The sequence below is a fragment of the Mus musculus genome, chromosome 11 (assembly GCF_000001635.26).
Source record: "Mus musculus strain C57BL/6J chromosome 11, GRCm38.p6 C57BL/6J".
Lineage (NCBI taxonomy): Eukaryota > Metazoa > Chordata > Mammalia > Rodentia > Muridae > Mus > Mus musculus.
This window is the reverse complement of record NC_000077.6, coordinates 101,962,458-101,987,029: the sequence shown is the minus strand read 5'-3', so window position 1 is coordinate 101,987,029 and position 24,572 is coordinate 101,962,458. Positions and strand designations below refer to the sequence as shown.

Sequence of the window (24,572 nt, the reverse complement as noted above, 5' to 3'; positions counted from 1 at the left end):
GTTACCCAGTTATGACATCAGGGACAAGTCTCAGCGGAGGAAGAGGAGATGAGCATGTTTAGTTGTCTCTGGGCACTTTCTAAAAGTTTTCTAAAATTTATATATGGTGATGGGGTGCGGGACAATCCGGTATTTATATTCTCTGTGTTATGATTCGGTCAAGGTAAGTGGCTCTTCTCTTCTCTCCTAAAGCAATGGTGATTCTGTGATAAGTCAGGACCATGTCAGGAGGAAGGAAAGGGGGCTTTGAAGTTCCTCACGTGCCTGGGAAGTAGATGTTTCCAAGGCTGGAGGAGAAAAGAAAGGCATGATATCCCTTCCCTGCCTGGCACAGGCAGAGGCTCACAAAGGGAGGTTGGGGTGGGACTCTAACTCTCATTCTGCCGTTTGAGCTATGAGCTAAGAAGTCACAGTTCCCTGCGAGGTTTCCCTGAAGGTCTGAAACCATAAGTTTTTCTGGGAAAGCGAAACACTCAAAAGTGTAGTTAGTGTAACCCAGAGCAGTGCCACAGGCTCGCAATACCAGCACTTGGGAAATGGAAGCAGGCAGATGGAATTCAAAGTTATCCTTGGTTATATACTGCAAAGCCAGCCTGGGCTACATGAGACCCGACCTCAAAAAACGAAAGTATGAAGTAAAACAAACAAAACCATAAAGAAAACAAATCTTAATAGGAGACACACTGGGGAGACTGTATTTGCCCCTTTGGCGTTAGGGACCGGGCCATTTTCCCTGGCAACTGGAGAGACGCTTTTTGTGCTCTTTGCTCTCAGTGGAAACTCGCTACTGACACCATGTGGCTCACAGTGAGATGGCAGCTACCCCAGGAACAGCTGTAAAGGAACCTGTGGAGGAAGATTTACCCCCACACTAGCCCAGAGCCCACAGCCCAGGGCGCAGGCCCCCAGTGAGTGCTCAACATCTGTCAATTGCTTCTGCAACCGCTACGCCTGTATGTTCCGCGCTGGGAACTGAACTAAGGTTTTTGTGCATGCTGGGCACCTTGCCAGCCCAGGAACCTCCGCAACCCCTTGAATGTTTCTGGAATCTTTCCAGCAAATTTTTAAAAAAAAGATTTATTTACTTTAAGTATGTGAGTACACTATAGCTGTACAGATGACCCGCTCACTTAGGTCAACTCCACTCGCTCTGGCCCAAAGATTTATTATTATACATAAGTACACTATAGCTGTCTTCAGACGCACCAGAAGAGGGCGTCAGATCTCATTACGGGTGGTTGTGAGCCACCATGTGGTTGCTGGGATTTGAACCCAGGACCTTCGGAAGAGCAGTCAGTGCTCTTAACCCTCTGAGCCATCTTGCCAGCCCTCCAGCAATTCTTAGGAGTTAGATGTTGCATATTCTTTACTGAAGTGCTTGGGACAGAAATGTTTGAGACTTTACGATATAATATATATACTATATGTAGTGAGTGGATCCAAGTCTAAACATGAAATCCATTAATGCGTCACATATAAATATATCCTGAATACAGTTTTGTACAGTAATTTTTAGTGTGCCTGTGTTTTGACTGTCACAGGTCAGGTGTGAGAATTCTCCATTTATATTGTGTTTACACTCAAAAGTTACAGATTCGTAGACACTTCGGGTCTCACAAAATTATAGCTGTTCAAACTGCTTTCCTCCCTTTTAGTCGCCAGCACACAGGCTAAGGTTAAAGTAGTCCCCCAGGGTCAGATGCCAAACCTGGCGACCTATACCTTCAGCCTTTAAAAAGTTCAATGCTGATTCACATCAAACATTAAAAGAAGTGTTCCAGAATAGGGCTCTTTCCTGTAACCTTGGGTAAGGATCCATCTCCTGGGTAGGCAGGTTGTTGGTTCAGCAGTCGTGGGCTGGGAAGATGTGTTCTGACGTGTGTGTTTGGGGTGAATGAATGGATGCCCACTCTGCTGGTGTGCAGCGAGAAGGGTTCACAGCAAACCCCAGGGGTACCCATTATCCTGAAAGAGCGACTCCAGGTGTACCCAGGCGTCCCGCATTGGGTTCAGTAAATGAAGTGCCTGCGCTCCACTGCCTTAGCCAGGGTGAATGAGTACGGATGACACGGGAGTGATGGCATCTCGGCCAGGAACGTGCCCCGGGGTCCTGCGGCGCTTGGCCAGTCGCGCGTGTCCTCTGCGCTGCCTAGCGTGACCGCAGCTTCCCGCACCCAGTGGGCCCGCCTCCGGGGCGGGACGGGGCGGCTCCCGGTTGGGCAGCCCCGCCCCGCTGACCCGGCTTCTCCCCCTCGTTCGCTCCTGCCCTGGCGTGCAGCGCCCCGCCGCCGCCATGTCCAGCTCGTTCGAACTCTCGGTGCAAGATCTCAACGACCTGCTCTCGGATGGCAGCGGCTGCTACAGCCTGCCGAGCCAGCCCTGCAACGAGGTCGTCCCGAGGGTCTACGTGGGCAACGCGTGAGTCTCTGGGAGGGCCAAACCCGTAGCCGCTCCCAGCGGGCCCCGACTACTACTTGGGGGCTGGAGTGGGGTCCATGGGGGGGGGGTGGATCCTGGGCGCGGTCGCCGACCTGAGAGCAAGAGCGGGTGCTGGGGACCAGCCTGGAGTCGACGCCTACTCCCCGCGCATGAAGCGGAGGAGCTGGACTCCGCATGCCCAGAGACGCCCCCCAACCCCCAAAGTGCCTGACCTCAGCCTCTACCAGCTCTGGCTTGGGCTTGGGCGGGGTCAAGGCTACCACGTTCTCTTAACAGGTGGCAGGGCTGTCTCTTGGCCGCGCGTCATGTGACAGCTGCCTAGTTCTGCAGTGAGGTCACCGTGGAATGTCTGCCTTCGTTGCCATGGCAACGGGATGACGTTACAATCTGGGTGTGGAGCTTTTCCTGTCCGTGTCAGGAAATCCAAATACCCTAAAATACCCTAGAAGAGGAAGTAGCTGAGCCAAGGCTTTCCTGGCTTCTCCAGATAAAGTTTGACTTAGATGGAAAAAAACAAAATGATAAAGACCCGAGCCATCTGAAAATTCCTCCTAATTGCACCACTAGGAAATGTGTATATTATTGAGCTCGTATGTGTTCTTATTTTAAAAAGAAAACTTTAGTCATGTTATTAATAAGAATTTCTCAGCAGTGGGAGAGAACCAATATTAACACCAAGATAAAAGTTGGCATGATCCACATTGCAGGAAGATCCACGTTGGGTTTTCATGAATGTGAAGACCCCATTTATTAAAGTCCTAAGCTCTGTTTTTGCACACTAGGAAGCGATGGCCGGGATGGCTGAGGGGCTGTAAGGATCTTTCAATGTCTTACATGTGTGTTTCCTGTCCTGCACCTAGGACCTGCTGCCTAGCCTGCAGCAGAGCCAGAGGGGTTTCACATGATTAGTCTCAGACACTTGGGGGCAGGTTGCATGTACTGCATCGCTTATTTCCATACGGAGCACCTACTATGTGTCAAACACCATATGGTGTTCACTCTTCAGAACGGTGGTGGTCATCATGGTGCATTTGCTGACGGTTGGATTGGTGGTAGAGAGCTGAGATATATGGACGCGCTCTTCAGCATTCTGTCAACGTGGCTGTGCATTCTTGCTCCTGAGCAAGTGGCTAAACAGACTCACAGGGTCAGCCTCCAGCTCAGTCGCTGCATAGTCTTAGGGAACCTCTCCCAGTCCTCCCTACCTCAACTATCCAAGAAGCCAGGGGGCTTGGCGGTCTCAGGAGCCTGCTTGCTGGGGGACAGGTTGTTGAGTTTTATCTGCAGTAGGTTGCCTAGGCATAGTGTCAGGACTGATGGCTGCCTTGGAGAACACATCCTTTGCCCTCTATGCAAATCTGACCTTGACATGGGGGCGCTGCTCAGCTGGGAGGATCAACTGCATACCTAAAGCCAAGCCTAAAGCTTCTTCGTCCACCTGAAACTCCTGGACCAAGGGGCTTCCGGCACATCCTCTCAGGCCAGTGAGGGAGTCTGTGTGAGCTGCACTTTCCAATCTCAGGGCGTGAGAGGCAGAGGGAGGTGGGGGCAGAGCCTTGCAGCTCTTTCCTCCCATCTGGACAGCGCTCTGGCTCAGCAGCCCATATGAGCACAGGCACATCCCCACCCCACCCCCACCTTTCCTGTCCTGCAGAATTTAGGCTCTGTTCACGGGGGGGGGGGGGGGGGCAGTCCTATCCTCTCTTAGGTAGACAGGACTCTGCAGGAGACACTGCTTTGTAAGATACTGCAGTTTAAATTTGGATGTTGTGAGGGGAAAGCGAAGGGCCTCTTTGACCATTCAGTCAAGGTACCTTCTAACTCCCATCGTATTGGGGGGCTACTCTAGTGCTAGACATTGCAGAGAGCCTCAGAACTGTAGTTACCAGTGTGGTAGGATTGATCCTTCAGGGAGCCTGACATGTGACAGTTCCATTCTTCACCCAGTCACCGAACATTTATTCAGTACCTACCCCGTAACAGGCACCGTAGCAGGTACTGAGGGACGGACCACTCAAAGAACTGACAGACCGAAGCCTTGGAATATAAACACCAAAGCATCAGGCTCTGCCAACAGAACACTCTTTAACACTCAGGCCCTTTAACACTCAGGACCCCCACCCCCACCCCAAGCAGTTGGCACTGCTATCCACATTTTACAGAGAGGAAAAACTAGGCACAGGACGATATAAGTGGCTTGCTTAAGCTTGTCTGCATGGTAAATGGCAGGGCTGGATTGAGACCCAGACATTCCAACTCTAGGGTCTATTTTTCTTTTTTCTCGTTGTTCGAATCTGGGTCTTACTGGGTAAACTCAGGCTAGCCTCACACTCATATCCTTCTCCCATGGCTTACGAGTGCTGGGATTCCAGGTGTGTGCTACCATGTCTGACTCCCTATAGCTTGTCTATACCATCCTCACAACATAGGAATTGTGATAGCAGCACACACACCGGAAGGAGCTGGGGAAATCCCACAGAGGGCTCCGCAGGATGACAGGCGAATGCCTACGCAGAAGGTGGGGAAGGGAAGCAGAGGGAACAGCATGGGCGTGGGACCACAAGTCTATTTGGGGAAGCTGCCGGTAACCGTATATGGCTGGGGTGAGGGGAGAGGTCATGAGATGAGGCAGGAAGAGCCACAGCAGGCAGCGGGTACGGGCTCCTTATTGCCAAGAGGCTCGGATCTTCCTCCTCTTCCTCCTTCCGGGGCTGCCTGTTCATTTTCCACCACTGCCTCCCATCCAGGTCTGTGGCTCAGGACATCACCCAGCTGCAGAAACTGGGCATCACCCACGTCCTGAATGCTGCCGAGGGCAGGTCCTTCATGCACGTCAACACCAGTGCTAGCTTCTACGAGGATTCTGGCATCACCTACTTGGGCATCAAGGCCAATGATACGCAGGAGTTCAACCTCAGTGCTTACTTTGAAAGGGCCACAGATTTCATTGACCAGGCGCTGGCCCATAAAAATGGTAAGGAACGTACATTCCGGCACCCATGGAGCGTAAGCCCTCTGGGACCTGCTTCCTCCAAAGAGGCCCCCACTTGAAAAAGGTTCCAGAAAGATCCCAAAATATGCCACCAACTAGGGATTAAGTGTCCTACATGTGAGCCGATGGGGGCCACTGCATATAGTCTGTGCCATAGACATGACAATGGATAATAATATTTCAGACAGAGAGCAGGAGTTAGGTAGCTGTGCTCCTTTCCCTTTAATTGAGTGTGCCCATTTTTTTATTCATGTATGTGTATACATGTGTGTGCACACATGCCATAGGTTGATACTGAACACCGTCTTCAATCGTTCCCCACCCCACCTTATTTTTTGAGGCAGGGTCTCTTCCCTGATCCTGGGGCTCATTGGTTTATCTAGGCTGCTGGCCAGTGAGCTCTGGAGTTCTGCTTTTCTCTACCTCCCTAGCCCTGGGACTGCAGGGGCATGTGCTGGGTCAGGCTTTTATGTCGCGTTGGGGATCTGAACTTAGGTCCCTAGGCCTGAGCACCGTAAAGACTCTGCCACATCCCCAGCCTGTTTGAGCAAGTGAACCATTCCCCAGAATTCCCCCAGTGGGGCTTTCCTACCCTTTTATTGGCTAGGCATTCATGAGTGGTCACCTCGCCAGAGGAATGAGTGGCCACGACTGGCTCAGGGTCAGCAGCCTAGAGATCCTGGGTTAAGTCTTCCTGCCGCTCGCTCCCTGCAGCCGCAGACAGAAAGTAGGGCTGAATGAGAGCTGGCTAGTGGTCAGACAGGACAGAAGGCTGAGAGGGTCACAGGGCAGATGTCAGCAGAGCAGACAGGTTCTCCCTCTGTGGGGGAGGGGTGGCCCACTGCAGGTGTAATTGGCCTTCTTTGTGCTCCATAGAGGCTTCCTGGGTACACAGCAGCTTCCCTGTCCTGGTGATTCCCAAAGAGAACTCCCTACCACTGGACTTACAGAAGTTCTATTGACTGGTGTAACGGTTCAACAGCTTTGGCTCTTGGTGGACGGTGCATACTGCTGTATCAGCTCAAGAGCTCATTCACGAATGAACACACACACACACACACACACACACACACACACACACAAGCTAATTTTGATATGCCTTAACTAGCTCAGTGACTGGGCATTTCTGAACATCCCTGAAGTTAGCACACATTTCCCTCTGGTGTTCCTGGCTTAACACCTTCTAAATCTATATTTTATCTTTGCTGCCCTGTTACCTTCTGAGAAGCCCCTAGGGCCACTTCCCTTCGCACCTACATTGCTGGATGGTTTCTCTCCTGCAGCTCTTAAATCTGATCCCTCTGCCTCTGAGCCATGGGAACAGCCCAATAACTGAGTTAGACATAAAAACGTCTCTAGCCAAAACTTCAGCTAAATTTAGACAATAAATCTTACTGGTTGTGGAATCCTTAAGATTCTTCATGACCTCCTTCACATGGCACGAGTATGAAGCTTTATTACAATTGTTTATTGATCAAACTAACTCATAAAAAGCCAGTTGTCTTTCACCTGCTCAAGGAAGGAACAAAATTCATCCTTAACTGATCTGTGCACCTTGCACAATCCATACGAATATCTTAAGAGTACTAAGATTTTGGTTGTGAGAGTCACATGTTACAGAATGTACAGCTTTGACAAGGTGCATCCTTGGGATGCCGAAGTGACCTGCTGTTCCAGCCCCCTACCTTCTGAGGCTGTTTTGGAAGCAATGCTCTGGAAGCAACTTTAGGAGGTAGGATGCTGGAACAGCGGGTCACTTCAGCATCCCGATGACGAATCCCGTCAAAGCTGTACATTCTGTAACAGACTGGGAAAGCTGCAGACTTTAAGGCCAGGGCCCTATGGTCCCTCTTAATCCCTGTCACACCCAACCCGAGCCCTTCTCCTCCAGCCGTTCTGTGCTTCTCACTCTGGATAGATGGAGAACACGGCCTTGCTAGTTAAAGGAGTGAGGCTTCACCCTTCTCACATGGCAGTGGTTGGTCATCCTCATTCAGGGAACTCTGGGGCATTCTGCCTTTACTTCCTCTTTTTGGACTACAGGGAATATATGCTGACTTGTTTTGACCTTGTGTATGGGGAGACTGGATCTTTGGTCTGGAATGTTTCCTGCTAGTTTTTCCCCATCCTTTGGCAAACCCTATCTATATCTTACCACTAGGCATAGTGGCCCTCGTTCTGGAGCCTGCCTTCAGGCTGGTTCTCGGGGACCATGTCCCTGGTTTCTCCCCAGCATATGGTGTTCACAGTGTTCACTGCGGGTGGTTGCTGAACAAAGCGGGGATTGCATCCCAGAGCTCCGGTGCCTTGTGGGTACACTGCTAAGATAAAATGGATACTGGCCTCTCTCTGACCACTTGCAGAGCTCTGGTGCCTTGTGGGTACACTGCTAAGATAAAATGGATACTGGCCTCTCTCTATCCACTTGCAGGACTCTAGGGAACAGGAATCCATTACTGAGAAAACCAGGGGCTAGGAGCAGGGAGGTAGCTGGGCAGCTGAAGTGCTTGGCGACTAACCAATGAATACCAGAGTTTGGATCTCTAGAATACTCTTAAAATCTGGGTGGGCAGAGTGGCCTGCCTGTAATCCCAGAACTCGGGAGGCGGAGACAGGGAATCATCAGAGCAAACTGGCTAACCAGAATAGCAAAACACTGAGCTCTGGGCTCTGTGAGAGATCCTGCCTTAACATATAAGAGAGAGAATAAAACATTGAAGAAGACAGTAGATGCCAATTTTAAGCCCCCACATGCACATGGACAAGTGTGCGTTTGAACACACATATGCACTCATGTGAACCAGGCATGCACACTCGGGCTTATCACACACATAATTTGAAAGAGAGAGTGAGAGAGGAGAGTGCACATTAGAGTTCACAGGAAAGTGTGAGTGAGCACACCCATGCACACAGACATGTGTGCCAGGGAGTAGGAAAGGAGCCTGGGTTTGTGTATAAGAGGGAGCCATCATGTGTTTCTAAGGAGGGCGTGTGAAGGAGGCGTTGTGTGGGCTGGGACTGGAGCATGGTTGTAACTGAGCATGCTCCCTGTGGGAAACAGGAGGGTGGCCACCCTGCAGAGGGTCCCACTGTCCAGCGGGATCAGTAAAAGCCCCTGCTGAGAACTTTAGGTAATAGCCAGAGAGAGAAAGGTAGGAAAGTGGGGGGACTCCCATCTCTGATGTAGGAGGATCTGGGCAAGTAGAGGTGCGTTTGAGGTAGAAAGAGGGGTGCAGAGGAGATGCTCTTAATTCTGGGTCAGCAGTTTCTTTCCAAATAATGCCTGTGAGGAGGTGTAGGTGGTGGCCATTCACTCACTCAGCAGAGGGATGATGATGCCCGGTGGATGCTGGAAATGGCCGAGCATCAACCCTGGCTCTGGAAGAACTCCATCTTTCAGAAGGAGAGTGGATCTGTGTATGGCCAGCGGGGTCACAGGTGCTTGGGGCCCCTGGGGGACTCCTAGCACTGGGTGATGTTTATCGAGTGCTCTTGTGTGCCAGGCACTGGCCTGGGGCTTTGTTTCTGTCTCTGTTTTGTTTCGTTTTTTGAGACAGACTCTTGCTATGTATCCGTGTCAATCTTGGAATCTCACTGCATAGCCCAGGCTGCGGAGAGAGGGGAGGGCAATAGGCCTTGTAAGCAAGCCACACTTCAGAGACTAGACTCCACCCTGCGAATGATGACAGGTCAGAGCTGAGTTCCGGAAGATTTTTTTTCCAGCTGCCAGGTGGAGTGTGGAGTGGCAGCTAGCGGCAAGGGTAGAGGGCGAGCTCCCTGTGCAGGAGAAATGCAAGCAAGAGATGGCAAGCCAGTGAGTTAAGCATTCTGTGTGGGGAGCAGGTGGATGAAGAGAGAGGCTGGGCTTTCGCCTCTGGGGGGGGGGTGAGGGGTGGGGATGAGGTGAGAGGAGGGCAGCTCCCTGCAGTGTGATGAGATTTTTCCTGACAGTGACCTTTGGCCTCTCCCTCCCCCACTTCCCTTCTTTCCTTTCTTCCCACCATTGCTTTCCTTGTCCTTGAGAAATTCTGAGTTTCCACTTCACTGGTGATGCAGACGGAAACAGAAGCCGTGTGTGTGTGTGTGTGTGTGTGTGTGTGTGTGTGTGTGTGTGTGTGTTTGTGTGTATGTGTGTGTGTGTGTTTGTGTGTATGTGTGTCAGTGGGAATGGCTCATAGTCTGCAGGAAGGTGGGCAGGAAGGAATAAGCTGTAGGCTGAGGCAGTGTGGGATGCAGGGAGAGAGGAGAGGAGGGATACCAGAGAAGGAAATTAAGGGAGCTACAAGAGGGCATTGTTGGGGTGTGTGTGTGTGTGTGTTGTTTATATTTGTATTGGAAATACATTCTTTTAAAAAATACTTATCCATTTATTTATTTTTATGTGCACGTGTGTGTGCCTGCATGAGTTCATGTGTGCCACGTGTGTGCGGGAACCCTTGGAGGCCACAAGGGGGCATCTGATCCCCTGGAACTGGAGTTGGAGGAGGTTGTGAGTCCCCTGACATGTTTGCTGGGAACTGAACCCCGGTCCTATGCAAGAGCAGGAAGTGCAGTTATCTGCTGAGCCATCTCTCCAGTCCTGAAATCCATTCTCTTAAAATACACGTGGCAGAGACATGATGGGATTTACGTATGGATTTAATGTGGCGGTCATTAAGTTCCGGCACAGGCAAGCACCTGTAAAGCCATCACCACAACCGCAACAGTGAATGTGACCATCACCCCCATGTTCTTCATGTCCCCTGTCCCCTCCATCCTCCATTCTCAAGCACCTCTTGCTCTGCCTCTGTCGCTGGAGAACAGTGTGCATCTGCACACTCTTATGTCAGTGAAGTCACACAGCCTGCACCCCTTCCTGGTCTGAGTATTTGGGTTCTGACTCTGCTATCACACACTACTGTACTGCATTCTCTCGCTCTCTTTTTTTAAACATATTTTTATTTGTTTGTGTGTATGCACATGTGCCACATGTGTACAGATACTATGGAGGCCAGAAGAGGCCATGGCCGTCCCTGGAGCTGGAGTTACAGGCAGCGTGTGAGCTGCCTGGTGTGGGTGCTGGGAACCAAACTTGAATCTAAAGCAAGCACTTTTAACTGCTGAGGCAGCTCTCAGTACCCTTCTTCATTTCTCCGCCTGGGTTCCATTGTATGGACACATGTAGCTAGAATATCTTGCTTATCTAATTATGTACATTGTTTTGTGCTAAGAGAGAGTAATGCTCTATAGCCTGAGCTGGCCTCAACCTTGCCATCCTCCTGCCTCAGCCTCCTCCTCCTGAGTGCTAGGATGACAGGCGAGTGGTAACTTACATGGTTTCATGTTTTGTTCAAGACTGAAGGATAACATTCATACAGAGAAGGTCTGGGTCACAAAGTGTGCAGTTCACTGAATGGCACAACCCGTGATCAAGAAACAAAACTCAGGGGCTGGAGAGATGGCACTGACTGCTCTTCCAGAGGTCCGGAGTTCAATTCCCAGCAACCACATGGTGGCTCACAGCCATCTATAACGAGATCTGACGCCCTCTTCTGGTGTGTCTGAAGACAGCTACAGTGTACTCACATAAAATAAATAAATCTTTAAAACACACACACACACACAATTACCACCCCAGAAAGCCCACTCCATGTTCCCTCCCACGTCTCTGCCTACAGTACTCCCAGGTTACCACTGTTCAGGCTTCTAACAACCTGGTTTACTTGGGCCTCTTTTCTGCTCTGTGGAGCCACACATTTGTGTGCCTCATACACGTTCTTTCTAGTAAGTTGCATATTACTCTGCGTTTTTACATGTATTTATTTATTGTAGTTGTGTGTGCGTGTGGGCCCATGCATGGCACAGTGTGTGGGGATGTCAGAGTATTGTGAACAGGGGACAGTTCTTTTCTTCAATCATGTGGGTTCCAGAGGTTGAACTCAGGTCATCACGTGTGGCAGCAAATGCCTTTACCCACTGAGACATCTCCATATTCTTTTTTTTTCCCCTGAGGTGGGGGCTTGTTCCATAGCCCAAACTGGCTTTGCACTTGCAGTTCAAAGTGACTCCCTGTCTCCACCTCTTAGAGTATTGGAATTACGATGTGTACTACCACACCTGACTGGATCATTAATTCTTTGATGGGGGCGGGGAAGCGCACATGCTGCAGGTGAAGGGATGACTGGACTGGACATGAGCGTGGAAGCCAGAGAACAGCTTCAGTCTAATGCTCTCCCAACTGAGCTATTTCGGTTTGCCAGAGAACAACTTACAGAAAGTTCTCAGTGCCATGTGGATTCGGGGTTGGAGTTCAACTCATCAGCTTGACATTGGCTCCTCTACCCACTGAGCCTTCTCACTACTCTCTACCTAGATCATTAATTCTTTTTTAAAAAGACTTATTAGGGGGCTGGAGAGATGGCTCAGCCGTTAAGAGCACCGAATGCCCTTCCAGAGGTCCTGAGTTCAATTCCCAGCATGCCATTGCTGGGCAGTAGGGGGCGCAGGTGTTCAACGTGAGTAGCTGTTGCCAGTTTTCCGCGGTGGAGAACCTCTTGACACCCTGCTGTCCCTGGTCATTCTGGGTGGGTGCATGGTGATATGCTTGTTGTATGGAAGACTTTGACTGTTACAGTGAAGTTGGGCTTCCACAGTTACCACGTCTCCCCTGTTTCTTGCAGGCCGGGTGCTTGTCCATTGCCGCGAGGGCTACAGCCGCTCCCCAACGCTAGTTATCGCCTACCTCATGATGCGGCAGAAGATGGACGTCAAGTCTGCTCTGAGTACTGTGAGGCAGAATCGTGAGATCGGCCCCAACGATGGCTTCCTGGCCCAACTCTGCCAGCTCAATGACAGACTAGCCAAGGAGGGCAAGGTGAAACTCTAGGGTGCCCACAGCCTCTTTTGCAGAGGTCTGACTGGGAGGGCCCTGGCAGCCATGTTTAGGAAACACAGTATACCCACTCCCTGCACCACCAGACACGTGCCCACATCTGTCCCACTCTGGTCCTCGGGGGCCACTCCACCCTTAGGGAGCACATGAAGAAGCTCCCTAAGAAGTTCTGCTCCTTAGCCATCCTTTCCTGTAATTTATGTCTCTCCCTGAGGTGAGGTTCAGGTTTATGTCCCTGTCTGTGGCATAGATACATCTCAGTGACCCAGGGTGGGAGGGCTATCAGGGTGCATGGCCCGGGACACGGGCACTCTTCATGACCCCTCCCCCACCTGGGTTCTTCCTGTGTGGTCCAGAACCACGAGCCTGGTAAAGGAACTATGCAAACACAGGCCCTGACCTCCCCATGTCTGTTCCTGGTCCTCACAGCCCGACACGCCCTGCTGAGGCAGACGAATGACATTAAGTTCTGAAGCAGAGTGGAGATAGATTAGTGACTAGATTTCCAAAAAGAAGGAAAAAAAAGGCTGCATTTTAAAATTATTTCCTTAGAATTAAAGATACTACATAGGGGCCCTTGGGTAAGCAAATCCATTTTTCCCAGAGGCTATCTTGATTCTTTGGAATGTTTAAAGTGTGCCTTGCCAGAGAGCTTACGATCTATATCTGCTGCTTCAGAGCCTTCCCTGAGGATGGCTCTGTTCCTTTGCTTGTTAGAAGAGCGATGCCTTGGGCAGGGTTTCCCCCTTTTCAGAATACAGGGTGTAAAGTCCAGCCTATTACAAACAAACAAACAAACAAACAAACAAAGGACCTCCATTTGGAGAATTGCAAGGATTTTATCCTGAATTATAGTGTTGGTGAGTTCAAGTCATCACGCCAAGTGCTTGCCATCCTGGTTGCTATTCTAAGAATAATTAGGAGGAGGAACCTAGCCAATTGCAGCTCATGTCCGTGGGTGTGTGCACGGGTGCATATGTTGGAAGGGGTGCCTGTCCCCTTGGGGACAGAAGGAAAATGAAAGGCCCCTCTGCTCACCCTGGCCATTTACGGGAGGCTCTGCTGGTTCCACGGTGTCTGTGCAGGATCCTGAAACTGACTCGCTGGACAGAAACGAGACTTGGCGGCACCATGAGAATGGAGAGAGAGAGAGCAAAGAAAGAAACAGCCTTTAAAAGAACTTTCTAAGGGTGGTTTTTGAACCTCGCTGGACCTTGTATGTGTGCACATTTGCCAGAGATTGAACATAATCCTCTTGGGACTTCACGTTCTCATTATTTGTATGTCTCCGGGGTCACGCAGAGCCGTCAGCCACCACCCCAGCACCCGGCACATAGGCGTCTCATAAAAGCCCATTTTATGAGAACCAGAGCTGTTTGAGTACCCCGTGTATAGAGAGAGTTGTTGTCGTGGGGCACCCGGATCCCAGCAGCCTGGTTGCCTGCCTGTAGGATGTCTTACAGGAGTTTGCAGAGAAACCTTCCTTGGAGGGAAAGAAATATCAGGGATTTTTGTTGAATATTTCAAATTCAGCTTTAAGTGTAAGACTCAGCAGTGTTCATGGTTAAGGTAAGGAACATGCCTTTTCCAGAGCTGCTGCAAGAGGCAGGAGAAGCAGACCTGTCTTAGGATGTCACTCCCAGGGTAAAGACCTCTGATCACAGCAGGAGCAGAGCTGTGCAGCCTGGATGGTCATTGTCCCCTATTCTGTGTGACCACAGCAACCCTGGTCACATAGGGCTGGTCATCCTTTTTTTTTTTTTTTTTTTTTTTTTTTGGCCCAGAATGAAGTGACCATAGCCAAGTTGTGTACCTCAGTCTTTAGTTTCCAAGCGGCTCTCTTGCTCAATACAATGTGCATTTCAAAATAACACTGTAGAGTTGACAGAACTGGTTCATGTGTTATGAGAGAGGAAAAGAGAGGAAAGAACAAAACAAAACAAAACACCACAAACCAAAAACATCTGGGCTAGCCAGGCATGATTGCAATGTCTACAGGCCCAGTTCATGAGAGGCAGAGACAGGAAGACCGCCGAAAGGTCAAGGATAGCATGGTCTACGTATCGAGACTCCAGCCAGGGCTACGGTCCCAAGATCCTAGGTTTTGGATTTTGGGCTTTGGTTTTTGAGACAGGGTTTCTCTGTGTAGCCCTGGCTGTCCTGGAACTCGCTCTGTAGACCAGGCTGGCCTCAAACTTAGAGATCTGCCTGACTCTGCCTTTGAGGGCTGGGACGAATGCCACCACTGCCCAACTAAGATTCCATTAAAAAAAAAAAAAGTTCAAGATAATTAAGAGTTGCCAGCTCGTTAAAGCTAAGTAGAAGCAGTCTCAGGCCTGCTGCTTGAGGCTGTTCTTGGCTTGGACCTGAAATCTGCCCCCAACAGTGTCCAAGTGCACATGACTTTGAGCCATCTCCAGAGAAGGAAGTGAAAATTGTGGCTCCCCAGTCGATTGGGACACAGTCTCTCTTTGTCTAGGTAACACATGGTGACACATAGCATTGAACTCTCCACTCTGAGGGTGGGTTTCCCTCCCCCTGCCTCTTCTGGGTTGGTCACCCCATAGGACAGCCACAGGACAGTCACTAGCACCTACTGGAAACCTCTTTGTGGGAACATGAAGAAAGAGCCTTTGGGAGATTCCTGGCTTTCCATTAGGGCTGAAAGTACAACGGTTCTTGGTTGGCTTTGCCTCGTGTTTATAAAACTAGCTACTATTCTTCAGGTAAAATACCGATGTTGTGGAAAAGCCAACCCCGTGGCTGCCCGTGAGTAGGGGGTGGGGTTGGGAATCCTGGATAGTGTTCTATCCATGGAAAGTGGTGGAATAGGAATTAAGGGTGTTCCCCCCCCCCCCAACCTCTTCCTCAGACCCAGCCACTTTCTATGACTTATAAACATCCAGGTAAAAATTACAAACATAAAAATGGTTTCTCTTCTCAATCTTCTAAAGTCTGCCTGCCTTTTCCAGGGGTAGGTCTGTTTCTTTGCTGTTCTATTGTCTTGAGAGCACAGACTAACACTTACCAAATGAGGGAACTCTTGGCCCATACTAAGGCTCTTCTGGGCTCCAGCACTCTTAAGTTATTTTAAGAATTCTCACTTGGCCTTTAGCACACCCGCCACCCCCAAGTGGGTGTGGATAATGCCATGGCCAGCAGGGGGCACTGTTGAGGCGGGTGCCTTTCCACCTTAAGTTGCTTATAGTATTTAAGATGCTAAATGTTTTAATCAAGAGAAGCACTGATCTTATAATACGAGGATAAGAGATTTTCTCACAGGAAATTGTCTTTTTCATAATTCTTTTACAGGCTTTGTCCTGATCGTAGCATAGAGAGAATAGCTGGATATTTAACTTGTATTCCATTTTCCTCTGCCAGCGTTAGGTTAACTCCGTAAAAAGTGATTCAGTGGACCGAAGAGGCTCAGAGGGCAGGGGATGGTGGGGTGAGGCAGAGCACTGTCACCTGCCAGGCATGGGAGGTCCTGCCATCCGGGAGGAAAAGGAAAGTTTAGCCTCTAGTCTACCACCAGTGTTAACGCACTCTAAAGTTGTAACCAAAATAAATGTCTTACATTACAAAGACGTCTGTTTTGTGTTTCCTTTTGTGTGTTTGGGCTTTTTATGTGTGCTTTATAACTGCTGTGGTGGTGCTGTTGTTAGTTTTGAGGTAGGATCTCAGGCTGGCCTTGAACTTCTGATCGCCTGCCCCTGCCCCTGCCCCTGCCCCTGTCCCTGCCTCCAAGTGCTAGGACTAAAAGCACATGCCACCACACCAGTACAGCATTTTTCTAACATTTAAAAATAATCACCTAGGGGCTGGAGAGAGGGTTCCAGCTAAGAGTGCACACTGCTCTTGGGTAGGACCTGAGTTTAGTTCCCAGAACCTATACTGGGTGGCTCCAGGTCCAGAGGATCCAGGACCTCTGGCCTCCATGGGCATCTGCTCTTAGCACATACCCACATACAGATACACACATAAAAATAAAATGAAGCCTTTAAAAACCTCCTAAAACCTAGCCCTTGGAGGTACGACTCTGGAAAGCTGGCATACTGTGTAAGTCCATCTCATGGTGTTCTGGCTAACGTAAGACTTACAGAGACAGAAAAGAACTCAGGGTGTGCTGGGGGTTGGGATGGAGGAAGAGGGATGAGTAGGGGGAGCACGGGGAACTTGGGCAGTGAAAATTCTTTGCAGGACACTAGAGGAGGATAAATACCAGTCATTGCACCCACTACTGGACAACTCCAGGGAATTATGCTGGGTGAAAAGAGAAGGCCCCAGGTATTGGCTGCATTGGCTGCATTTGCGTAACATTTTTTTAAATTGAAAAGAAAAAGATGTAAATCAAGGTTAGATGAGTGGTTGCTGTGAGCTGAGAGCTGGGGTGAGTGAGACATGTGGACAACTCCATCAAAAAGCGACAGAAAGAACGGGCTGTGGTGACAGCTACCTCTAATCTCCACCTCCGGGAGGTGATCAAGGTTAGCCCTCAGCTAGCCTGTGGTGCATGAGACCCTGTTTCAAAAACTTTAATAAAGAAATAATGAAAAAAGACATCAGGGCAGATCCTTGGGGCCAAAGGCGGACAGGCGAGTCTCGTGGTAAGGTCGTGTAGAAGCGGATGCATGAGCACGTGCCGCAGGCATCATGAGAGAGCCCTAGGTAAGTAAGGATGGATGTGAGTGTGTCGGCGTCGGCGCACTGCACGTCCTGGCTGTGGTGCTGGACTGGCATCTTTGGTGAGCTGTGGAGGGGAAATGGGTAGGGAGATCATAAAATCCCTCCGAATTATTTCAAGAACTGTCTATTACAATTATCTCAAAATATTAAAAAAAAAGAAGAATTAAAAAACAAAAAACCTATCCAGGTGTGGTGGTGTGCACCTATAGCCACGGGCACTTGGAAAGCTGGAGCAAGAGGATGGCGAGTTTGAAGGTATCTGGGGCTGTACAGCAAGACCGTCGTCCCCAAACCAAACCAAACAGCAAACCCATTATGTCACACAAGAGTGTTTATAGTGAGCGGCCTCGCTGAGAGCATGGGGTGGGGGTGGGGGTGGGGGACAGAAATATCTAAACTGCAGTCAATAGGGATCCACTGAGACCCTGGGGCTTGACTGCAGCTTAACCTTGGGAAATGATAAGGGTTTTGTGTTGAGTAAAAGCATCGATTACTGACTTAACCTCAAATGAAGAAAAAGAAAAAAAGAAAACAACAAAAGCCAAACCAAGGGGCTGGTGAGATGGCTCAGTGGGTAAGAGCACCCGACTGCTCTTCCGAAGGTCCAGAGTTCAAATCCCAGCAACCACATGGTGGCTCACAACCATCTGTAACGAGATATGATGCCCTCTTCTGGTGTGTCTGAAGACAGCTACAGTGTACTTACATATAATAAATAAATCTTAAAAAAAAAAAAAAAAAAAAAAGCCAAACCGAGCAAACCAGGCCCCCAAACAGAAGGCAGGCACGACGGCAGGCACCACGAGCCATCCTGTGAAAAGGCAGGGCTACCCATGGGCCGAGGAGGGTCCAGAGAGATAGGCTGGTAAGCTCAGTTTCTCTGTATACCCTTTTTCTTGTTGACACTACTTCAATTACAGATAAAATAACAAATAAACAAAATCTAGAGCCTGGCCACTCTCTGCTCGCTTGATTTTTCCTGTTACGTCCAGCAGGTGGCGGAAGTGTTCCAAGGACAGATCGCATCATTAAGGTGGCCAGCATAATCTCCCATCAGCAGGTGGTGCTGTGAGAACCATTATGGTGCTCACAGAATCCCGGGCCCAGGAGCTGCCCTCTCCCAAGTCTGGAGCAATAGGAAAGCTTTCTGGCCCAGACAGGGTTAACAGTCCACATTCCAGAGCAGGGGAAAAGGAGACTGGAGGTCACAGACAAAAGGGCCAGCTTCTAACAACTTCACAGCTCTGGTAGGAGAGATAGATCACCCCCAACAATGGCCACAGCTGGTTTTGTCTGCCCCGAAGGAAACTGACTTAGGAAGCAGGTATCAGAGTCCCCTTCCTGAGGGGACTTCTGTCTGCCTTGTAAAGCTGTCAGAGCAGCTGCATTGATGTGTGGGTGACAGAAGATGAAAAGGAGGACCCAGGCAGATCGCCACAGATGGACCGGCCACTTACAAGTCGAGGCAGGTGGCAGAGCCTTGCAGAAGCTCTGCAGGTGGACGACACTGATTCATTACCCAGTTAGCATACCACAGCGGGCTAGGCGGACCACAGCCTCCTTCCCAGTCTTCCTCCAGGGCTGGGGAGTCCTCCAACCTTCTGTCTCAGTGCAGCTTCCGCCAGCCCCTCCTCCTTTTGCACCTCAGGTGTGAACCCTCCCTCCTCTCCTTCTCCCTGTGGCATGGCCCTCCTGCTACTGCAGGCTGAGCATTGGATTTCTTTGTGCTTAGATAGACCTGAGATGGCTTTCTGATTTATATATATATATCCATCCCTTGGATCTTACATCTAGGACCCAGAGCTGTTTGTGATACCATAAGAGGCTGGGGAGATGATATGGTAAGAGTGCTTGCTGTACAAGCATGAAGACATGAGTTCGAATCCCCAGCAACCATGTGGAAAAATAACCTTCTAACCTCAGAGTTGAGGGGAAAGGCAGGTGGATTCTGGGGGCTTACTGGCCAGCTAGCCAGCCTAACCTAAATGTCTCAGTCAGAGATCCTGTCTCAGGGAATAACTTGGGAGAATGACTGAGAAAGACACCTCCTCAGGTCTCCCATGCACCCACACAGACACACGGGGGGGGGGGTAATGTAATAAGCTAAGAAATAATGAGGGAAATGATTTTTTGCTAAGAAATGAAATTCTGTGTTGGCCGCAAGAAGCCTGGCCAGGGAAGGAACTGCCTTTGGCACACCAGCCTATAAGTCACCATGAGTTCCCTGGCTAAGAATCACATGTAATGGAGCCCAGGTCCCTCTTGCCTGGTGGTTGCCTCTCCCACTGGTTTTGAAGAGAAATTCAAGAGAGATCTCCTTGGTCAGAATTGTAGGTGCTGAGCAATGTGGAGCTGGGGTCAATGGGATTCCTTTAAAGGCATCCTTCCCAGGGCTGGGTCATACTTCAATAGTAGGGTGCTTGCACAGCAAGCGTGAGACCCTAGGTTAGAGTCCCCAGAATCTGCCCCCAACCCCCCAAAAAGGCATCCTTCTGCCTCTGGGTGGGTGGGGGGAGCAAACACCTTTAACTAAGACCATTAGCTGGCAGGGGTAACAAATGACCTTGGCTAGAGGAATTTGGTCAAGCTGGATTCCGCCTTCTGTAGAAGCCCCACTTGTTTCCTTTGTTAAGCTGGCCCACAGTTTGTTTTGAGAATGCCTGAGGGGCCCAGGGAGCCAGACAATTAAAAGCCAAGCTCATTTTGATATCTGAAAACCACAGCCTGACTGCCCTGCCCGTGGGAGGTACTGGGAGAGCTGGCTGTGTCCCTGCCTCACCAACGCCCCCCCCCCCAACACACACTCCTCGGGTCACCTGGGAGGTGCCAGCAGCAATTTGGAAGTTTACTGAGCTTGAGAAGTCTTGGGAGGGCTGACGCTAAGCACACCCCTTCTCCACCCCCCCCACCCCACCCCCGTGAGGAGGAGGGTGAGGAAACATGGGACCAGCCCTGCTCCAGCCCGTCCTTATTGGCTGGCATGAGGCAGAGGGGGCTTTAAAAAGGCAACCGTATCTAGGCTGGACACTGGAGCCTGTGCTACCGAGTGCCCTCCTCCACCTGGCAGCATGCAGCCCTCACTAGCCCCGTGCCTCATCTGCCTACTTGTGCACGCTGCCTTCTGTGCTGTGGAGGGCCAGGGGTGGCAAGCCTTCAGGAATGATGCCACAGAGGTCATCCCAGGGCTTGGAGAGTACCCCGAGCCTCCTCCTGAGAACAACCAGACCATGAACCGGGCGGAGAATGGAGGCAGACCTCCCCACCATCCCTATGACGCCAAAGGTACGGGATGAAGAAGCACATTAGTGGGGGGGGGGGTCCTGGGAGGTGACTGGGGTGGTTTTAGCATCTTCTTCAGAGGTTTGTGTGGGTGGCTAGCCTCTGCTACATCAGGGCAGGGACACATTTGCCTGGAAGAATACTAGCACAGCATTAGAACCTGGAGGGCAGCATTGGGGGGCTGGTAGAGAGCACCCAAGGCAGGGTGGAGGCTGAGGTCAGCCGAAGCTGGCATTAACACGGGCATGGGCTTGTATGATGGTCCAGAGAATCTCCTCCTAAGGATGAGGACACAGGTCAGATCTAGCTGCTGACCAGTGGGGAAGTGATATGGTGAGGCTGGATGCCAGATGCCATCCATGGCTGTACTATATCCCACATGACCACCACATGAGGTAAAGAAGGCCCCAGCTTGAAGATGGAGAAACCGAGAGGCTCCTGAGATAAAGTCACCTGGGAGTAAGAAGAGCTGAGACTGGAAGCTGGTTTGATCCAGATGCAAGGCAACCCTAGATTGGGTTTGGGTGGGAACCTGAAGCCAGGAGGAATCCCTTTAGTTCCCCCTTGCCCAGGGTCTGCTCAATGAGCCCAGAGGGTTAGCATTAAAAGAACAGGGTTTGTAGGTGGCATGTGACATGAGGGGCAGCTGAGTGAAATGTCCCCTGTATGAGCACAGGTGGCACCACTTGCCCTGAGCTTGCACCCTGACCCCAGCTTTGCCTCATTCCTGAGGACAGCAGAAACTGTGGAGGCAGAGCCAGCACAGAGAGATGCCTGGGGTGGGGGTGGGGGTATCACGCACGGAACTAGCAGCAATGAATGGGGTGGGGTGGCAGCTGGAGGGACACTCCAGAGAAATGACCTTGCTGGTCACCATTTGTGTGGGAGGAGAGCTCATTTTCCAGCTTGCCACCACATGCTGTCCCTCCTGTCTCCTAGCCAGTAAGGGATGTGGAGGAAAGGGCCACCCCAAAGGAGCATGCAATGCAGTCACGTTTTTGCAGAGGAAGTGCTTGACCTAAGGGCACTATTCTTGGAAAGCCCCAAAACTAGTCCTTCCCTGGGCAAACAGGCCTCCCCCACATACCACCTCTGCAGGGGTGAGTAAATTAAGCCAGCCACAGAAGGGTGGCAAGGCCTACACCTCCCCCCTGTTGTGCCCCCCCCCCCCCCGTGAAGGTGCATCCTGGCCTCTGCCCCTCTGGCTTTGGTACTGGGATTTTTTTTTTCCTTTTATGTCATATTGATCCTGACACCATGGAACTTTTGGAGGTAGACAGGACCCACACATGGATTAGTTAAAAGCCTCCCATCCATCTAAGCTCATGGTAGGAGATAGAGCATGTCCAAGAGAGGAGGGCAGGCATCAGACCTAGAAGATATGGCTGGGCATCCAACCCAATCTCCTTCCCCGGAGAACAGACTCTAAGTCAGATCCAGCCACCCTTGAGTAACCAGCTCAAGGTACACAGAACAAGAGAGTCTGGTATACAGCAGGTGCTAAACAAATGCTTGTGGTAGCAAAAGCTATAGGTTTTGGGTCAGAACTCCGACCCAAGTCGCGAGTGAAGAGCGAAAGGCCCTCTACTCGCCACCGCCCCGCCCCCACCTGGGGTCCTATAACAGATCACTTTCACCCTTGCGGGAGCCAGAGAGCCCTGGCATCCTAGGTAGCCCCCCCCGCCCCCCCCCCGCAAGCAGCCCAGCCCTGCCTTTGGGGCAAGTTCTTTTCTCAGCCTGGACCTGTGATAATGAGGGGGTTGGACGCGCCGCCTTTGGTCGCTTTCAAGTCTAATGAATTCTTATCCCTACCACCTGCCCTTCTACCCCGCTCCTCCACAGCAGCTGTCCTGATTTATTACCTTCAATTAACCTCCACTCCTTTCTCCATCTCCTGGGATACCGCCCCTGTCCCAGTGGCTGGTAAAGGAGCTTAGGAAGGACCAGAGCCAGGTGTGGCTAGAGGCTACCAGGCAGGGCTGGGGATGAGGAGCTAAACTGGAAGAGTGTTTGGTTAGTAGGCACAAAGCCTTGGGTGGGATCCCTAGTACCGGAGAAGTGGAGATGGGCGCTGAGAAGTTCAAGACCATCCATCCTTAACTACACAGCCAGTTTGAGGCCAGCCTGGGCTACATAAAAACCCAATCTCAAAAGCTGCCAATTCTGATTCTGTGCCACGTAGTGCCCGATGTAATAGTGGATGAAGTCGTTGAATCCTGGGGCAACCTATTTTACAGATGTGGGGAAAAGCAACTTTAAGTACCCTGCCCACAGATCACAAAGAAAGTAAGTGACAGAGCTCCAGTGTTTCATCCCTGGGTTCCAAGGACAGGGAGAGAGAAGCCAGGGTGGGATCTCACTGCTCCCCGGTGCCTCCTTCCTATAATCCATACAGATTCGAAAGCGCAGGGCAGGTTTGGAAAAAGAGAGAAGGGTGGAAGGAGCAGACCAGTCTGGCCTAGGCTGCAGCCCCTCACGCATCCCTCTCTCCGCAGATGTGTCCGAGTACAGCTGCCGCGAGCTGCACTACACCCGCTTCCTGACAGACGGCCCATGCCGCAGCGCCAAGCCGGTCACCGAGTTGGTGTGCTCCGGCCAGTGCGGCCCCGCGCGGCTGCTGCCCAACGCCATCGGGCGCGTGAAGTGGTGGCGCCCGAACGGACCGGATTTCCGCTGCATCCCGGATCGCTACCGCGCGCAGCGGGTGCAGCTGCTGTGCCCCGGGGGCGCGGCGCCGCGCTCGCGCAAGGTGCGTCTGGTGGCCTCGTGCAAGTGCAAGCGCCTCACCCGCTTCCACAACCAGTCGGAGCTCAAGGACTTCGGGCCGGAGACCGCGCGGCCGCAGAAGGGTCGCAAGCCGCGGCCCGGCGCCCGGGGAGCCAAAGCCAACCAGGCGGAGCTGGAGAACGCCTACTAGAGCGAGCCCGCGCCTATGCAGCCCCCGCGCGATCCGATTCGTTTTCAGTGTAAAGCCTGCAGCCCAGGCCAGGGGTGCCAAACTTTCCAGACCGTGTGGAGTTCCCAGCCCAGTAGAGACCGCAGGTCCTTCTGCCCGCTGCGGGGGATGGGGAGGGGGTGGGGTTCCCGCGGGCCAGGAGAGGAAGCTTGAGTCCCAGACTCTGCCTAGCCCCGGGTGGGATGGGGGTCTTTCTACCCTCGCCGGACCTATACAGGACAAGGCAGTGTTTCCACCTTAAAGGGAAGGGAGTGTGGAACGAAAGACCTGGGACTGGTTATGGACGTACAGTAAGATCTACTCCTTCCACCCAAATGTAAAGCCTGCGTGGGCTAGATAGGGTTTCTGACCCTGACCTGGCCACTGAGTGTGATGTTGGGCTACGTGGTTCTCTTTTGGTACGGTCTTCTTTGTAAAATAGGGACCGGAACTCTGCTGAGATTCCAAGGATTGGGGTACCCCGTGTAGACTGGTGAGAGAGAGGAGAACAGGGGAGGGGTTAGGGGAGAGATTGTGGTGGGCAACCGCCTAGAAGAAGCTGTTTGTTGGCTCCCAGCCTCGCCGCCTCAGAGGTTTGGCTTCCCCCACTCCTTCCTCTCAAATCTGCCTTCAAATCCATATCTGGGATAGGGAAGGCCAGGGTCCGAGAGATGGTGGAAGGGCCAGAAATCACACTCCTGGCCCCCCGAAGAGCAGTGTCCCGCCCCCAACTGCCTTGTCATATTGTAAAGGGATTTTCTACACAACAGTTTAAGGTCGTTGGAGGAAACTGGGCTTGCCAGTCACCTCCCATCCTTGTCCCTTGCCAGGACACCACCTCCTGCCTGCCACCCACGGACACATTTCTGTCTAGAAACAGAGCGTCGTCGTGCTGTCCTCTGAGACAGCATATCTTACATTAAAAAGAATAATACGGGGGGGGGGGCGGAGGGCGCAAGTGTTATACATATGCTGAGAAGCTGTCAGGCGCCACAGCACCACCCACAATCTTTTTGTAAATCATTTCCAGACACCTCTTACTTTCTGTGTAGATTTTAATTGTTAAAAGGGGAGGAGAGAGAGCGTTTGTAACAGAAGCACATGGAGGGGGGGGTAGGGGGGTTGGGGCTGGTGAGTTTGGCGAACTTTCCATGTGAGACTCATCCACAAAGACTGAAAGCCGCGTTTTTTTTTTTAAGAGTTCAGTGACATATTTATTTTCTCATTTAAGTTATTTATGCCAACATTTTTTTCTTGTAGAGAAAGGCAGTGTTAATATCGCTTTGTGAAGCACAAGTGTGTGTGGTTTTTTGTTTTTTGTTTTTTCCCCGACCAGAGGCATTGTTAATAAAGACAATGAATCTCGAGCA

General features: G+C 51.1%; 2 protein-coding genes across 6 annotated transcripts; both read left to right on the top strand.

Moving 5' to 3' along the window:
* Positions 1-16: 16 nt before the first annotated feature.
* Positions 17-15,889, top strand: Dusp3 (dual specificity phosphatase 3 (vaccinia virus phosphatase VH1-related)). 4 transcript variants are annotated; one of them, XM_006534306.2, is made up of 6 exons: positions 20-163; positions 775-908; positions 2,279-2,418; positions 5,187-5,413; positions 12,091-12,284; positions 13,388-15,889. In XM_006534306.2, the coding sequence occupies exons 3-6, from the start codon at positions 2,294-2,296 to the stop codon at positions 13,475-13,477; spliced, it is 636 nt and encodes a 211-aa protein (XP_006534369.1). In that variant the 5' UTR covers positions 20-163; positions 775-908; positions 2,279-2,293; the 3' UTR covers positions 13,478-15,889. The 4 variants fall into 4 exon arrangements, with proteins under 4 accessions (XP_006534368.1, XP_006534369.1, XP_030102224.1 ...); XM_006534305.3 differs by lacking the exon at positions 775-908 and having other exon boundaries at positions 17-163; XM_030246364.1 differs by lacking the exons at positions 775-908; positions 5,187-5,413 and having other exon boundaries at positions 43-163.
* Positions 15,890-20,014: 4,125 nt separating this feature from the next.
* Sost (sclerostin) lies at positions 20,015-24,572 on the top strand. 2 transcript variants are annotated; one of them, NM_024449.6, is made up of 2 exons: positions 20,015-20,270; positions 22,763-24,572. In NM_024449.6, exons 1-2 carry the CDS (start codon positions 20,057-20,059, stop codon positions 23,182-23,184), a joined length of 636 nt encoding a protein of 211 aa, NP_077769.4. In that variant the 5' UTR covers positions 20,015-20,056; the 3' UTR covers positions 23,185-24,572. The 2 variants fall into 2 exon arrangements, with proteins under 2 accessions (NP_077769.4, XP_006534439.1); XM_006534376.3 differs by lacking the exon at positions 20,015-20,270 and adding an exon at positions 22,429-22,553 and having other exon boundaries at positions 22,763-24,569.

Coding starts and splice junctions, on each gene's coding strand:
- Sost (NM_024449.6), top strand. CDS start 20,057: ATGCAGCCCTCACTAGCCCCGTGCCTCATCTGCCTACTTGTGCACGCT. Junction 20,271..22,762: donor CCATCCCTATGACGCCAAAG/GTACGGGATGAA, acceptor CTCTCTCCGCAG/ATGTGTCCGAGTACAGCTGC.
- Dusp3 (XM_006534305.3), top strand. CDS start 104: ATGGTGATGGGGTGCGGGACAATCCGGTATTTATATTCTCTGTGTTAT. Junction 164..2,278: donor TGTGTTATGATTCGGTCAAG/GTAAGTGGCTCT, acceptor CCTGGCGTGCAG/CGCCCCGCCGCCGCCATGTC. Junction 2,419..5,186: donor AGGGTCTACGTGGGCAACGC/GTGAGTCTCTGG, acceptor CCTCCCATCCAG/GTCTGTGGCTCAGGACATCA.